Genomic DNA, 17,262 nt, shown 5'->3' on the forward strand with positions numbered 1-17,262 from the left:
CTTATTTATAGTGTAATATAATTCAGCCATTAGAAGCTAATTGTTAGAAGTTATCTATCAAGCATCCGGTCATCCCTATTAATGCTAATTTTATGCTCAATTACACCCGCTGTGATTTCTGTGATTTTTTACTTATATAGTATTATTTGTATATGTAAGGAAGAAACCCTCCATGAACAACAGCCTGATGGAGATGATTCTTACTGGTACCTTCTGCAGGCAGATGTACCTGAACTGTTTGAGGTTGACTGGAAACTTGGTGGAGTGCTGGGTCAGGTTTAAAGTTATCTCCATGGGACTTCCGGTCGGCGCCAGCGCTTAATGGCGGTCCTCCCTTCGAGCTCCGGAGGAGGACTGCTTCACGAGTTCGGGTCTGACCGCTACGGCAAAGCGGGGACCCCTAAAATCACAGGTGCGGAAGCCTGTGAACAAGGAGAGTCGGCGGGCACCATTTGCGCCCCCCTTTACTGTAAAGGAGCCTTTTTAAAGGCTCCGGAGTGGCATCGGGGGTGCGCGGTGCTGAGAGTCGCTACCCAGCCCGTGGAGTGAAGCCGCGTCGCCATAAGCGGAGAGCGCCGATTCCTTCCTGAAATCTGGAACCGAAACTGAACACCCGTAAGTAGGATTGGAAAGCTTACTGGGACTTTTAAAATCTTCTTTGAAATTTGGCCGAAAACGGGAAAGGCAAAAATAAAGGAAGTCTGCCTTCTCCGGACTGCATGATAACTAAAGCAACGGAAATACAAAGCTGTAATTGGAAGAAAACTAAATTTGAACTGCCTAACTTTGACATTGAACTTAAATTTCCCCCTAGCAGGTTTAAAGTTATCTCCATGGAGGGCTATTGCCTGCTGGAAGAGCCAGGTGAATCAAACAAAGGGAGAGGAATACAGTGGTACCTCGGGTTACAGACGCTTCAGGTTACAGACTCCGCTAACCCAGAAATAGTACCTCGGGTTCAGAACTTTGCTCCGGCGGCACGGTGGCAGCAGGAGGCTCCATTACCTGAAGTGGTACATCAGGTTAAGAACAGTTTCAGGTTAAGAACAGACCTCCAGAACAAATTAAGTTCTTAACCTGAGGTACCACTGTATATCCCTGCCATAATGGTTCCTACAGTACATCATGTCATATATCCACAGCTGTATACATCTGAAAAGCCCTTTAGCTGTTGCGCAAAGAATTCTCATGCTCACATTCTAGAATTCTCCTCAAATCCACTGAACTGGGCTGGAGTTTCTGTCCTAGAGATAACTTTATAAGAGTTTGTTTCCTGCCATCATAATAGGCCTGGGCTGCACACATTGCAGAATGTGGTAGAATCCCAAAGTGGTGGACTGTAACTTGATTGCAGGTGAGGATGCCATTTTTGAATGCAACCCATATTTGAAAATATAACTCTCTGTAAGTGTAAGCAAAACAAAAATCCTGTTATTTCAGGAATAAAGGGTAAGCCTGTTATACTGGCTTTCTATTTGCAGGGGATTTTTCTTATTGCAGAAAAGAATTCAACATGTGATGCTTCTTGTGCATCCCAAAATTGTTCTCTCACCTCTGGACATCTCATTCCCATCTCATGTTTGCTGCATATGTAGAGCAGGCCAAAGTTACCAATTGTATTACTGATGGGATTCAGCAAAAACAGTTGCAGCTTTGGAAATGAGTGTAAAAGTAGCTGATAATAATGATGACACAAGCCTTTGTACTTTAAAAACCCTTCCTATACCTGATATGAAAGCCAATTCTGTCTGTCTGTGGTGATAGCTGATGAATGCGATGTGGCTGTTGATTGATGCTGGTGTTGAGTGATTTGTAATGTGAGATGGAGGGACAGGGCTGCACAGCCAGTTCCTCAGCATGTCCAGAAGATCTACATCTTGGCAATGGGGAGCTTTCAAAATCCATTTTCCTTCCTCAATCATTTGTGGAACTGTGTCATGGAAATAAATAGAAGCAGCTGATAAAGAAGCACAAGCTGGCAAGCTGCAAATATCACAGGTCCAAACTTACTTTGCTTGATGTAAACTTTTCAGGAGAATCATCACTATCGATGATCACCCTTTGCCACCATTACATTTCAATATATTTAAAATGTTGTAGGGTGGTGAAGCTGGGTATCTACAAGGAATTCTGAACCAGATTTGCTCTTTGGAGAGGAAGGCACACAGACATACTGTAGCCATCATGTCCTTGGTAGTCTTCTCCATGAACTTGTCTAATCCTTTTTTAAAGCCACCCAACTTGGCCATCACTACATCACGTGTGTGAGCAAATCCCACAGTTTTAACTATGTGCTGGATAAATAAGTACTTCCTTTGGTCTGTCGGTGTTATGTACTGAGTTGAATAGGATCCAAAATACAGCAGTCAGGTCCTAAAACAATAGGATTCAGAATGCAGCAGTCTGATTGGTCCTAGAACAATGCAGCAGTATGATTGGTCCGCAGGAGCCACCCAATCCAGCTCCAGGAGGAAGTGAATCCGCAACCTGATTGGCCTATAGGAGAATCCCGGAATTAGCCAATCACATGCAGCCCATTGTGTAAATTATGTATATAAAGTAGATATTGTGGGGGAACTTTCATTCCTCGCTACTATGAGCTGAATAAAGAGCATGAAATCCACACTCGACTCCGAGTATATTTCAGTCCCAAATATTCCAACATTCATGGCCCTGTGTTCTAGTATTACAATTGCTTTATGGTGCCCTTCCTTCGAACAATTGCAGCCTGCCTTATGCCATTGCAGCTATCCCCCCCCCCCCCCCGTGCCCTGAAGTAGCAACCCAAAGATTAATCTTGGCAAACTGTGCAAGTGGTTGGCACCACTGGAGCAGCTCCAGAACATTTTCTCCCCTTGCCTTAAGTGTATTTACATACCACAGCTCATTGCTGTCCTGACACACTCCTTTCTGTATTCATTCCCAAGTCTTGGGCTTTTCGCTTAGTTCTTTCTCAACTATTTTCTGTTCCCGCTTGCATTCTTTTTCTTTTTTCTTTTTAAATGCAACTGTGACTGAAATGCTACTAAAGAGTAAAGATCGAACAAACTGGCTACAGCCTCTCATCTCTTAGTCATCACCTCATATTGTTCTTATCCTAATTAATGTTTGGCAGTAGCTATTCTGTTGAAGTTAGGCTGGAATCTGTTATGAGCCAGCCCCAACTTGACAGCACACGATCCCTGATTTGGAGGATGAGAATCACAAGCATGCCCTAGTAGCTGAGGTAGCTTATGAACTGCAGGAGTATTATTATTATAATTATTTATTTATTATTTCTTATATTTATATACCACCCTTCATCAAGAGATCCCAGACGGTTCACAGAATAAAATACAAGATAAGACACAAGTAAATAATTAAACCAAAACAACAAAACAATGTCCACCCCCTTCCCACAGATACATTTAAAAGGTGATAGACGTGTTAATTTGAGTAAACCAAAAGCTCCAAGTGGAACTTGAAAGCTGTAAGAACTTTATCATGCCCCCCTGGAAAATTATGATAACCTGGGCATAGTAGAAATAAGTATTTATTTTACTTACATTTTACTTACATTTGATAATAGTATTTGCATTTACTCTACCAAGCCAAGACCAAAGTGGAAAAGAACACCAGCTAATACACTTTCCAACATCAGACATATCAATTGTATAGTTTAATCAAAAACAAACAATTCCAATTTCTAACAACTGTCAAAAGCATAATTATTCTTAAGGCCTCGTCATTCTAATAACCCATTATGGTTTTATCTGAATTACCAGACAAATTAAAAACTTAAGAACCATCTCGCTTATCTATTGTTCCAGCTTCTTTTAACTGTTCCCAAAGCAATTGTCCTCTTCAGGAATCTGCATGAAGCCGTAGTACCTTTTTAAAAAAGTCCACCAACTTAATTGGAAATCTCCATCTATAATTAATATGTAAATGCTGTAACTCACTTGTAAGCCATTTCCAAAGCCTATGCTTTTCTAAGTGTCTTGCAAGATAAATCAGATAAAATCTGTATTGGAGAGTTACTCATTAATAAATTTTGTGTCTGCCAAGCAGACCTCCTTATTAGATTTTTCCGATGCTTCAGTCCTGTAAGTGTACACCTGGAAGTAAGCCCTGCTGAACACAGCAAGACTTTCTTCTGAGTAAACATGCATAGGATTGTTGTGCTGCAAGTCTATTAGCATATAACGTGAGCCACAGGGATGCTTATTTCCTTGCTGGTAGAAAGACTAAAGTGCAAAGGCAGATCTGAGAGTGCTGCCTGCTTGTAGAATTGCTTCTGACCTTTTCAGGTGTTAAGATCTGCAGAGGGGAACCAGGAGAGGGTGGTTATTTTTGGTGCTAGCCTCTCATTCTTTGATAATCAAGGTGTTTTGTGGGACCCACCTCTTTTGCTGAATTTATGCAGTTCTTGTCTGTTTGGAATGGTTTTAAAGTAAAGGTAAAGGGACCCCTGACCATTAGGTCCAGTTGTGACCGACTCTGGGGTTGCGGCGCTCATCTCACTTTATTGGCCTGATCGGCAAGTCCTAGGCTCTGTGGTTTAACCCACAGCGCCACCTGCGTCCCTATATAATAGGTAAAGGTAAAGGTAAAGGTACCCCTGCCCGTACGGGCCAGTCTTGACAGACTCTGGGGTTGTGCGCCCATCTCACTCAAGAGGCCAGGGGCCAGCGCTGTCCGGAGACACTTCCGGGTCACGTGGCCAGCGTGACATCGCTGCTCTGGCCAGAGCCAGAGCCAGAGCCAGAGCCGCACACGGAAACGCCGTTTACCTTCCCGCTGGTAAGCGGTCCCTATTTATCTACTTGCACCCGGAGGTGCTTTCGAACTGCTAGGTTGGCAGGCGCTGGGACCGAGCAGCGGGAGCGCACCCCGCCGCAGGGATTCGAACCGCCGACCTTTCGATCAGCAAGTCCTAGGCGCTGAGGCTTTAACCCACAGCGCCACCTGCGTAGCCAGTATTTATTTTTAATGATTTGGTAACTACTGAAATTCCCCTTTCTACACAACTATTAACATTACGGGAACTTATCTCCTCTTTTTAAATGAATTTGGAAGGTTTACCATCTATCAAATCATTAATAATACCGTATTTTTTGCCCTATTGGACGCACTTTTCCCTCCAAAAATGAAGGGGAAATGTGTGTGTATCCTATGGGGCGAATGCAGGCTTTCGCTGAAGCCTGGAGAGCGAGAGGGGTCAGTGTACACCGACCCCTCTTGCTCTCCAGGCTTCAGGAAGCTATCCGCAAGCCTTGGGAGCCCGGCGGGAGTTCCCGCCAGGCTCCCTAGGCTTGTGGATAGCAGCCTGCATCCCGAAGCCTGGGGTGCGCTGAGCAGCGCGCCCCGGGCTTCGGGGAGATATCCGCAAGCCTGGGGAGACCGGCGGGAGTTCCAGCCGGGCTCCCAAGGCTTGTAGATAGCAGGCTGTTCTGGGGGCTGGGGTCGGGGGAAGCTTGGGCTTCCCCAGCCCCATGCCGGGGGGGGGGGATAAATTATTTTCTCTTTATTTCCCCCCAAAAAAACTAGGTGTGCCCTATGGGCCGGTGCGCCCTTTAGGGTGAAAAATACGAAAATACTCTGCAGTATTGTGTGCAATATGAAGTCCCACCTTCAGATTTGGCTAAAATACTGCCCCTTCTTGAAGCCTTTTTGACTTCCTTTGTCCTTTCACAGTATCTTAATAAGTTAAAACTTAAAAAATAAATAAACCTCATGCCATTGCTATGTGATCAGAAGTGCCTGGCAAGCAGAGACCACATCTGCCATGAACAATGGGATCAAAACCTGGATGAAAAGGAGGCAATTGCATGACCAATGAAGGTTAAGTTGCTGGTGAATCCCTCCTGTAAGATAAGTGGGATCCATCCGAAAGATAATTATTGGAAGGCATAAATGTCTGAGACAACCTACGGAAAGCATCTTCTTATGAAGGAGGAGGGGAGGCAATTTCCCCCTTCCGTTCTGTTTAGGAATGTCCCACCACTCTCAGGGGCCCAGGGTGCTACAAGGAAGAGGGTGAATGGGTTCTCAAGTCCATCTTGTGGGTTTTCCACAGGCATCTGGTTGGCCACTGTGAAAAGAGGCTACTAGCCCGGATGGGCCATTGGCCTGATTCAGCAGAGTCTTGCTATGTTCTTACGTTGTTGTTTAGTCATGTCTGACTCTTCGTGACCCCATGGACCAGAGCACTCCTGTCTTCCACTGCCTCCTGCAGTTTGGTCAAACTCATGCTGGTAGCTTCGAGAACACTATCCAACCATCTCATCCTCTGTCTCCCCTTCTCCTTGTGCCCTCCATCTTTCCCAACGTCAGGGTCTTTTCCAGGGAGTCTTCTCTTCTCATGAGGTGGCCAAAGTATTGGAGCCTCAGCTTCACGATCTGTCCTTCCAGTGAGCACTCAGGGCTGATTTCCTTCAGAATGGATAGGTTTGATCTTCTTGCAGTCCATGGGACTCTCAAGAGTCTCCTCCAGCACCATAATTCAAAAGCATCAATTCTTCGGCGATCAGCCTTCTTTATGGTCCAGCTCTTACTTCCATACATCACTACTGGGAAAGCCATAGCTTTAACTATACGGACCTTTGTTGACAAGGTCATGTCTCTGCTTTTTAAGATGCTGTCTAGGTTTGTCATTGCTTTTCTCCCAAGCAGCAGGCGTCTTTTAATTTCGTGGCTGCTGTCACCATCTGCAGTGATCATGGAGCCCAAGAAAGTAAAATATCTCACTTCCTCCATTTCTTCCCCTTCTATCAACACAAATAGTCCCCCTTTCTCTCCCATCAAAAACCCTTCTGTGTGCAAAGGAATCAATTGGATTCCATCTATATGCATTTTTGTGTATGTGAAGAAAGCTCAAGTTTAGACAGGAGAGGTCCAGTGGTTAGCATACCACACTCCTTGCAAATGGAATTGAGACTGATGAGGAATAGAAACCACCTCCCATGATAGTCCTTTATCATATCTGAATGCCTTTCTTCATTATGTGGCCATAGACTATAAGGCAGCTTCATTTCTGATGAATTTCATTGGAATTCCATCAGAAAGAATGTTCGGTTGATATGCTAGAAAGATAAAGAGATTGATTTTTTTAAAAAAACTTTAATTACTAAAGTTAAGGAGGATCTTTAGGGGAAAGTAGACATTTTCTGTCAAATGTGTCTCTTGTTGGCACTAATAACTTATTGGATGAGATAGATTTTAGTGCTTTGTTATGTATGTTGATTATGTTTCTTATGCATTATCCCATCTTTATTACTGCAAATGATTTCTATTCAGGGCAGGCGGATGTTTAAATAAATGGATCTTTGTATTTGTGTATTTCAAGGCCAAGCTCAGGAGCAAAATAAAATCTAATTATTACGCTAATGTAAATTTATTATAGAGCTGTTAAATGTAATTGTGGTTTACAAGACTCATATTGTGAATCCAGAATTATTTCACTGCATGGAGCTAGTTGCTTGGGGACAGAATTACATAGTTTAAACAGCTCACTTCCCCCCTTTCCTTTGAGTTTCATAAACTTGTAGCACGACAGATCAATTAAGCATGCAATTGTAAGGTTAGAGTCTACCTTAAGACTATCTAGCCAAACCTCCGGCACTGAGACGGCATCTATGAACACCCTGAACAGATTAGATTACTCAGAATGCTATAAACAGAGAGGAGTGAAGAAAGTGTGCCATAGGAACCTGCAAGGCAATCAAGTGAAACAAGTTTTTTTTTTTTTTTGCTGCAACTTCTGTTGTTACACTATTGGTGCATCAGGAAGTGTGAACCATGACAGCAATACAGCTTGAGACTCTCAAATGAAGAATGGCGTGGTTGAAGGCCACCTGGCAATATAGGAGCCAACTCCTAGGGACCAAGGGGGCTTCGGCTGTCCCAATAAAATATTTGAGAGGGGCCCTCAAAGTTTATGGGCATTGCCATTCAAATGGTGTGCACGCACCATGTCATGTGATCAATTATGCAGGGCGGGGCTTACCTCCCCCCCCCCCAATATATTATTCAAGTTGGCACCCCTACCTGGCACTGAGAGTGATCTGGACCACATGGGCACAATGTGCCGCAGTTTTGATCTTCTGACCCAATTGTGAAGTGACTCAACTGTGAACTGACCTGTGGCACAATGTAGTTCACCAAGGTGATTTGTATATTTTAATGCAGCCAATGAAATTCTCACTGGACAGTTTGCATCTCTCTACGTATGCTACTAGGTGAGTCAAGTGAACTAACTACAAGAGAGAAAAAAAATCTGCTTCATTATTACTTCAGGTGATATCTATGATTTATCTTCTGATGCAAAAACAGCATATGCACTGTTGCAGAGAAGCGTCCCCAAACACCCAGGAAGTTTGACAATGGTATTATTAAGTCTGACGGGAATGGGTGGGTGGGAGGCAGTGATTGGATTTGCAAGTTGCTACACAGTTAAGTCAGTTTTAGATAAAAATGCACCTGGGATGCACAGCAATTATTTGGATCTGTGTTGTGAATGCTCCAAATATGCGATGCCAGCATGTTAGAAGGTGCAAGAACAGTGGCTGGTGCTGTTAGAAATGGAAGCCCACCATTGAAATCCTACCTCAACCACAGTGGGTGCGACCACTGGTTTTTTTTTTAGCAGCATGCTAGTTCCTCATCTCTAAAATGGAAAGAACTCAATGGAAACAAAATAATTAAAATGTGGTTTTCTCCCCTTGCTGTTTGAAGACAGAAGGTGGTGTTTTAATGCATGACATCTATGGGACTGTGTTGTCATTGGCTGATGTGTCATAGTTTCACTTCCAATGACATGGGATCTTTAACAGTCACCACCAAAAGGATTTAATTCTTTTTTTGAGGGGAGGGGGTTGCGTGTAGGAACAAAGTGGGTTTTTAAGATGCAATATGAAACTTTTGAGCACTGGTCCCAATTGACTGGTTGAACATCTCCAACATATTGTTGGCCAAAGCCAAAATCACCTTAAATATACTGGGCAGGTTTTACTCGGATGTTAAAGACAAGTGGTGACAGGACTGAGCCCTGTGGCTCTCAGGCATATATGAGAGCTGCCTAGGGAGGAAAAGCAGCTGCCCATTATGCATCTCTTGGGACCTGTTAGAAAGGAATTAGTGTAGTCAGCTTAGCACCATTCTCTTGGTACTGACCGTGCTGGCAGAACTTCACAGTCGGCCATGCCTCGCTGCTGATAGATCAAGAGATAGCAGCGGCATGGCTGATTTCCTTTTTGTCATTTCTCACGAATGCCCAGTGCATTATTGCTGCTTTGGTTTTTCATATACGACTCATCTGGAAGAAACATCATTGCTGCTTTGCTTCTTGATTCACCTGGAAAATCTACAGCAGGGATGGGGAGCCCAAAGCCTGGATCCATGGGCAACCTTCTGGAGAGCCACAGGCCAGTAGTAGGGGAAGCCAGAAGCAAAAGTGGACAGAGCAATGGATGTGACCCCTATCTTTGTGCCATAGGCTACATTCTAGCTGTGTAGAGCCATGTAGAGGGTTCCGCATCTCCCTCACCAACCCATCCTCCATCGAGGCAAACAAGAGGCATTATCACAGTTCAAGTACACATGCCAGCCAGGCAAAAGTATTTGAGGGAAAGAGTAAGCAAGGTCAGTAAGAGATGGTTCATTGGGAGAGGGGTGTGGCTGAGAAGGATATGAAGCCTGAGATACGTCCAAAGAGCCAGACACAGAGACTTGGAGAGCTGCATTTGGTTCTCATATCCAATGTTCCCTATGCCTGATCTCCGCTATGGGTGATTCAGATAGTTTGTCACCACTTTCTCAATTGCTTCCTAAGGTTTGGAAAACTATTAGCAAGGCCATGGGAATTGGGTTTGGATGTATTTTGATTGCACAGTTATTTATTTATCTTTCATTTTATTGAAAGACATATATAAGCTGCTTAAATATTTTTAAAATCTATGTAAAAAATTGTATAGTCATACCTTGTTACGTTTGCTTCATGTTACATTTTTTCAGGTTGCGTCCTGCGGTGACCCGGAAGTACCGGAAAGGGTTACTTCCAGGTTTTGCCGCTTGCACATGCACAGATGCGCAAAATGATGTCAGGCGCATGTACAGAAGCGGCGAATCGCAACCTGCGCATGCTCAGACGCGCCACTGCGGGTTGCTTTCCTTTCATGTTGCAAACGGGCCTCCGGAACGGATCCCGTTCGCAACCAGAGGTACCACTGTATTTATCTTGCTTGTCTTGAGCCTTCTCACAATGACCTCCACTAACTTGCAATACAGTGGTACCTCAGGTTAAGTACGGTACTTAATTCGTTCCGGAGGTCCGTACTTAACCTGAAACAGTTCTTAACTTGAAGCACTTTAGCTAATGGGGCCTCCTGCTGCCGCTGCATGATTTCTGTTCTCATCCTGAAGCAAAGTTCTTAACCCGAGGTAATATTTCTGGGTTAGTGGAGTCTGTAACCTGAAGCGTATGTAACCTGATGCGTATATAACCCGAGGTACCACTGTACTCTAAAAGAGGATTCGTCAAATTCATGGAGACTATGGCTGTCAGTGACTACAGTGGTACCTCGGGTTACAGACGCTTCAGGTTACAGACGCTTCAGGTTACAGACTCAGCTAACCCAGAAATAGTACCTCGGGTTAAGAACTTTACCTCAGGATGAGAACAGAAATCGTGCTCTGGCAGTGCGGCGGCAGCAGGAGGCCCCATTAGCTAAAGTGGTGCTTCAGGTTAAGAACAGTTTCAGGTTAAGAACAGACCTCCAGAACGAATTAAGTTCTTAACCCGAGGGACCACTGTACTTACTACAGTGGCTATGCTCTGTGTCTGTGGTTGGAGGCAGAAATGCTTCTGCAAACCAGTTGCTGGAAACCACAGGATGGGACACGTTCTTGTGCTCAGTTCCTGCTTCATGGTTTCTCACAGGTACCTGGTTGGCCACTGTTCACTACTAAGCCTGTTGTTCGTACTGAAGTTGAAAGATTTTGATTTGGTTAAGGTCACTTGTTAAGTTCGTGACAAAGAGTTCAGCTCATGTCTTTGGTGGTTTCATACCAAAATACTAACATCGTTGTGTAGCCCATTTGGAAACGTCAGGTGTCAGAACTACAGGAATTTGAGAGGAACATTAAAAGAAAACCAAAACTAAAAAACTAAAAACATCTTTTAAAAAAATTCTTAAAAATCAAAATTTCTTATTTTCAGACCTCTATCGGCTTTTCAACTGCTGGCAATAATTGGACCCTTTGATTTTCATATAACTTCCCCCTACCATAGCAAAACTGGTATTTAACAAAAAGATTTGAAGTTATACTTTTATTTTTAGCCTTGCAACTAAAGTGGTGAGCAGCAGGGATTCTTACATGGGTAGCAATAGTTCAACTTTTGCCAGCCTGGTGCCCTGCAGATGTTTAAGCCTAAAACTTCTATCAACCCCAGCAAGCATGACTTTTTTTTAATCCCAAAACATCTGGAGGGCACCAGCTTGGCAAAGGCTACTGTAGTTTATTGTTCCCTAGACGCAGGTGGCGCTGTGGGTTAAAGCCTCAGCGCCTAGGGCTTGCCGATCGAAAGGTCGGCGGTTCGAATCCCTGCGGCGGGGTGCGCTCCCGCTGCTCGGTCCCAGCGCCTGCCAACCTAGCAGTTCGAAAGCACCTCCGGGTGCAAGTAGATAAATAGGGACCGCTTACCAGCGGGAAGGTAAACGGCGTTTCCGTGTGCGGCTCTGGCTCTGGCTCTGGCTCTGGCTCTGGCCAGAGCAGCGATGTCACGTGACCCGGAAGTGTCTCCGGACAGCGCTGGCCCCTGGCCTCTTAAGTGAGATGGGCGCACAACCCCAGAGTCTGTCAAGACTGGCCCGTACGGGCAGGGGTACCTTTACCTTTACCTAGTTTCTGTTAATACAAAGTGATGGGCACTGCTCATATTTCATTCTTGGGAGGAATTTTTGGTACACACAGAACTTGAGCAACGGGTGATAGTTTGTTTTCATTCAGCATGCTCTCTTTTCTCTTAAATTCTCCTCTCTCTCTCTCTCTCTCTCGCTCACTGTGCATCCCAATTTTCACAGTCACAGAAATTTGACGCTGTGCTGTTAAATTGTTGATTAGTTCCTTTGTTAGTGTGTCTGATAAAACAAATGTGCTTGTCACCCAGTTTTAATCAGCTTCATTTCTTTCTAGTGAGACTTCAGGTTGGGTTTGTGTGTTGCTGTCTCTCCCCCCCCCCCGCCTGCACTTTCTAATTGAAAACAGGGGTCTAGACAGTCGCCCTGGGACTTCTGTGCAAAGAGCTTTCTCAGTAGGCTGGCATCTCCCTGCAGATTGCATATCCACAGCCACATCCCCTCCCTTCCTGGTGCCATACAGGCTTCCGCCCCCTGCAGTCCCTCAGGGAAATGTCTCCGCTGGTACTGGTTCCACCCCGCCTCATCCCACATTCCCATATCCTTCAGGCTACTGGAGAATCCTAATAAATATCGGCTACCTTTTTCTTTCTCCCCTGGCGAGACTCTTGCGCCTTTTTACGCTTGCACGGCGGGCAAATTCAGCCGTAAATATAAACTCTCGCCTGAGTCTTTCCCGCTGCTTTGCTCCGGTGCCAGGAAAAGCCGCAGCGGTTAAACTTCTTATCTGCTGTGCAGCTGCTGAAGGAACCAGGCCACAAGAAAAGCGGTGGGTTTAATTTAGTCTAGAGCGAGGGAAGAAATAAAAGAGAACAAGGTTCTCTCTCTGTGGGTGCACCTTTTAACAGCTACTGTGGCCTATTTATGCCCTTCTCCTGTTATTAAGCAGATTAGGGTTGTTGTTGCACCACCCCACATATAAGCTTTCTGATAAAATGCCATATGTTGCTATGCAGCTGACTACTGGAGGAGGAGGACGACCACACAGTTCAGCATGGGAACATGGACTCACCCAGACATGGCTATATATGCAATTGCCAAATTTTCCCCAAGCCTCACACTCCACACTCTTTTCCTTGGACCAAACTTCTTCATATTATCACAGACCCTCCATGTGTCCGTGTTTTCCAGGAACAGTCCCGGATTTACGGAAGCTGTCCTGGTTTTTGATTGGATCCCGGAATGTCCCTCTTTTCTTTGGGACATCCTTATTTTCATTGGAGAAATGTTGTAGTAGCGTGTCCTCTAGGAGACTCTGTGAATAGAAGTAATGTTTTATTATGTTCTGACATACAGTGGTACCTCGGGTTAAGTACTTAATTTGTTCCGGAGGTCCGTTCTTAACCTGAAACTGTTCTTAATCTGAAGCACCACTTTAGCTAATGGGGCCTCCTGCTGTCGCTGCGCCGCCAGAGCACGATTTCTGTTCTCATCCTGAAGCAAAGTTCTTAACCTGAGGTAATATTTCTGGGTTAGTGGAGTCTGTAACCTGAAGCGTATGTAACCTGAAGCGTATGTAACCCGAGGTATCACTGTATATTGGAAGTCACCCAGAGTGGCTGGGGCAACCCAGTCAGATGGTTGGGGTATAAATAATAAAAATGTTGTTGTTGTTATGGAATAGGACATCACTGTTTTTAGGTGGAGGAGGACTGGAAGAAATTCAAGGACTATCTACAAAAATATTGTAAATTGTATGATTGTTAAGAAAGATGTAAGATTAGCAAAAACATGGCTTCAACAAACTAGTTATAAAGAATATAAATTTAAATCTAATTGGAAGATGAAAAGATAAATTTTGGATAAGTAACATTTTATAATTAAGTTTTGATAAGAGTATGTTAAATCTTAAAATTTGAGATATTAATACTGAAAAATTATATTATATGAATTAAATTAAGTTAATAATTTGCTGGTAAAATTTATGAGTTTAGAAAGCAGGAACAAGGGTTGTGAGGAAGTCCAAAGATGAATATGAAATGTGGAATTTGGGAAAAGATTGTGTTATTACCTATGTATTTTATTGTTAAACTAAAATTTAATAAATATTATATATATAAAAAAAGGAATAGGACATCACTGTTTTCATCGGAGACATGTTGGAGGGCATGCTATCACCTCCACCTCCCCAGTTCATCTGTCTCACTCTCTCTCTAGTTCCACCTCTCAACCTTCCTGCTATCTAGTTGCTCAGTCTGTCAGTTTTCTTGGCAGTGGGAAGCATGGTGTGTGTGTGTGTGTGTGTGTGTGTGTGTGTGTGTGCGCGGTGCGGTGCAGGGGGAGGTACGTATGTCCAGTCCAGTGGTTGCTTAGCAACCAGGATATGCCCCCACACCCTGTCCCGTTCTCTTAAGCTTCATTGGTGAGGAAGGCAAAGGGAGGGTGAGGCAGTCAAGTAGATGAGAAGCGTTGAGCAGTGGTGGTGATGCCTGCTGGCTAGGATCTTTATAGCCTCCCGTGGGGCTTGTAACCGCAGGATCTTGTGTCCCTTTTGGGCAGTGAATCAGAGCAGCTCAGCCCTCCTCAAAGCTGCATTCTGTCGTTCTTTTATTCCCTTCCTGTGCAGCTATTTTCCTCTCTCCCATGTTGTGCTTTATTTACTTTTTAATTATCAGAATGCTGTACAATTCATTTTTGGAGGGTGGGAGAAGAATGCTGTACAGCCCCTCTCCCTAGCTAGTCGTTTAACAATTAGGCCAAAACCTCACCACAGCGCTTAATAAGGATACTAGTTCCGGTTTGAAACTGGCAAGGATGGTAAACATCCTGACTGTAACTAATAAATTGTACAAATCATCTTGTTCTCACCACACATCAATCAAAACAAAACTGCCCTAAGCAGGGATGGGTTTTCCATAGTCTCAGAAAAACAGACTTTGATGTGGAGATACACCCAGACCAGTGCTAACTGTGTTCATTCAGAGGGAATTCCCATTGCGTTCACAATCCATGGATCAATCCATGTTTAGGATCTCAGCTAATAACTCTATGAGAATAACTCTCTGAGACAGCCATTAGTGCAAATTACATGCTGTTTTGCTTGCCGTTTGATGCCCATTTCAGTGCGCATGAGAGCGCATTAGCAAGTATACTTGCTTCCTGTTAAACTACATAATTGCCTGTCAGGTGAAAGTTGTTACAAGAATAAGGCATAATAGTGAATCAGACATGCTGCTTTAAACTCAATTATTTTTTCATTTTAAAATTAGGACAACCTGCCTACCTTCAACTTGCATACTTTTGAAAAACATGTGTGTTTCTCATGCTGGCTCTTGTCATAGCACAGCCTACTGTTTCTGCAACTGCAGTGTCGACCCCCAGAGTTTCTGTTAACGTTGCAGAGGTTTTTGGGTGCGTTCTCAGTTCATGTTGGAACTGAAAATCCAGTCATCTGCCTCTCCAGATGTACTTTTTCTTGTGCATTCATGGTTATTTGTGCTCATGATGGTATTGGGGCTTTTGTACATGATCTTGCTTTGGTTCCCGCTCCTACCTGCAAAAGTTTGGGGCAGACATACTGCTTTATCAGTCCAATCAGTGCATGTGGCTTAGTTGCCTGCTGAAACCCATAACTGTTTATACCACAAATATTGCTGGCGTTTTTTTGGGTCCTGCTTCTGTTGCCCTATAGCACAAAAATCCCTGTCCAGATGGCAGTAATGTGGTAATATTGGAGACACACCACCAAACAACTAATAGACAGAATGATGCCTGGACAGCCCAGTGTAAATCCACAACTAACACGCTATTATTGTGTCAATGTCATGTTGCAGAGCGTACCCACAAAAAGCCACCAATCCGCTCTCTTCTTAAAAGTTAGGGCCTCACTAGCTTCCTCCCTTTGTGAATAATAGGCCTGTGAGGGGTGGGAAGGTGTGGAGAACTTCAATTAATTGTGTGCTTTCAATGCTTTTCAGTGATTTCATTATCCTGTAATTGCACTGATCTTTGCCTAACACATTTATATGCCCCTTCCCCTCTTTGTTTTGTTTTGATCCTGGGGAAAGTGGATGTCCACTGCTTCATCCTCTGCTTCTTCCTCCTCCTCTGCAGACTTGGGGACCAGTTCTACAAAGAAGCCATTGAACACTGTCGCAGCTACAATTCCCGCCTATGTGCTGAACGCAGCGTCCGTCTTCCTTTCCTGGACTCGCAGACAGGTGTAGCTCAGAATAACTGCTACATCTGGATGGAAAAGAGGCACCGGGGACCAGGTACACATTGTTTATCAGTGGCATGGAGGACACACAGAGTTCTGCTACCAGGAACTTTGAGAAGCCACACGCAGGAGGGCCTGCCTGAGAGGATATGCTTGGAAGGGATTCCTTTTGTTAACTGCAGAAGATGAGTAAACCCAGTGGAGACTGGTGCTTATTGGGACTGGTGGGGCGGAAGGCAGGGGGCCCAACAGCTGGTGGAGCCACAGCCAATGACAGGCAGAGCCAGCTAATGCCAGTTTGGTCTCCATTCTCCTCCCTGTTGGGTTCTACAAATGCAAAGTTGAGACTAAGGAGGAGGAAGATGACAGGCAGGTCTACCTCCTGGACTATCTGTAGCTAAGAAGGCTGGGAGGCAGGAGGGGGCTGGCTGAGGGCTGGCTGAGGTTGGTGGGGCACTGTCCCATTTCCCTTGCTAGACCATCCTCCACTGAGGAAGCCCTAATTATTCCTTCGCCCCCATTCACTGTCGCTAGAGAGGATTGCTGCATCATCTCAGCCCCTTTATTTCTATTGATCTTCATTGCATAAGTGCAATGGAAAGTGAATGGGAAATGGTTTTAAGTAAGAGTTGTGAGGGAAAGGCATCCGTACGTTGCTACTGATACACTTGAGAATAATGAACCTTATTTCTCAGAAGGTAAAATGCATTAGTGGCGTGCTTGCAATTTTAAAGTGACTTTACCATTGCCCGTTTCAGAAAGCGATAGGGAGTGCCTTGTTCCCTTTTTGCACATACCATAAAAGTTTAACACGTTAATAGTAACGCAAGGACCAAACTATACCTTACATAGAATTCTTGATACACCCCTCCCTCCATTTTAAAAATCCAAATCAGCTGTTTCGGAGTGGGAGGAAGTTGCGTGCTGCACTTGCGCCGCCTTGCAAAATTCAGCTGGCCATTGGCTCTGGCTCCACTTACTGCTGACTGCCCAGTCCTCAACCACTAGTTCCAGTGGGCACCAGCCACTGCTGCAGGTTCAGAAAAAGTGTGGGATAGAGTCCTGGGGGACCGCACTCCATATCGAAGAAAGCTAAGGTGCCAAAGAGTAGAGCTGTAACCCAGCCTTCTTTCTCCTATACAAATTTTACTAAATAAAATTTACTACTATAATAATTTTACTGAACAGCCTCTTGCTACTTGCACT

General features: G+C 44.4%; 1 protein-coding gene across 2 annotated transcripts in view; it reads left to right on the plus strand.

Annotated features, from left to right (window-relative positions):
• DPF3 (double PHD fingers 3) overlaps positions 1-17,262 on the plus strand; it is a 182,529-nt gene that overhangs the window by 67,588 nt on the left and 97,679 nt on the right. For both annotated transcript variants that reach the window (XR_013842367.1, XM_079990451.1), the window contains exon 2: positions 15,951-16,111. Coding sequence is in view for 1 of the 2 variants with exons in the window: in XM_079990451.1 (XP_079846577.1) it covers positions 15,951-16,111 (161 nt within the window). In the remaining variant the exon portion in view is untranslated. The remainder of the gene's footprint in view (positions 1-15,950; positions 16,112-17,262) is intronic.

The sequence above is a fragment of the Podarcis cretensis genome, assembly GCF_951804945.1.
Source record: "Podarcis cretensis genome assembly, chromosome: 1".
NCBI classification, from domain to species: Eukaryota; Metazoa; Chordata; class Lepidosauria; order Squamata; family Lacertidae; genus Podarcis; species Podarcis cretensis.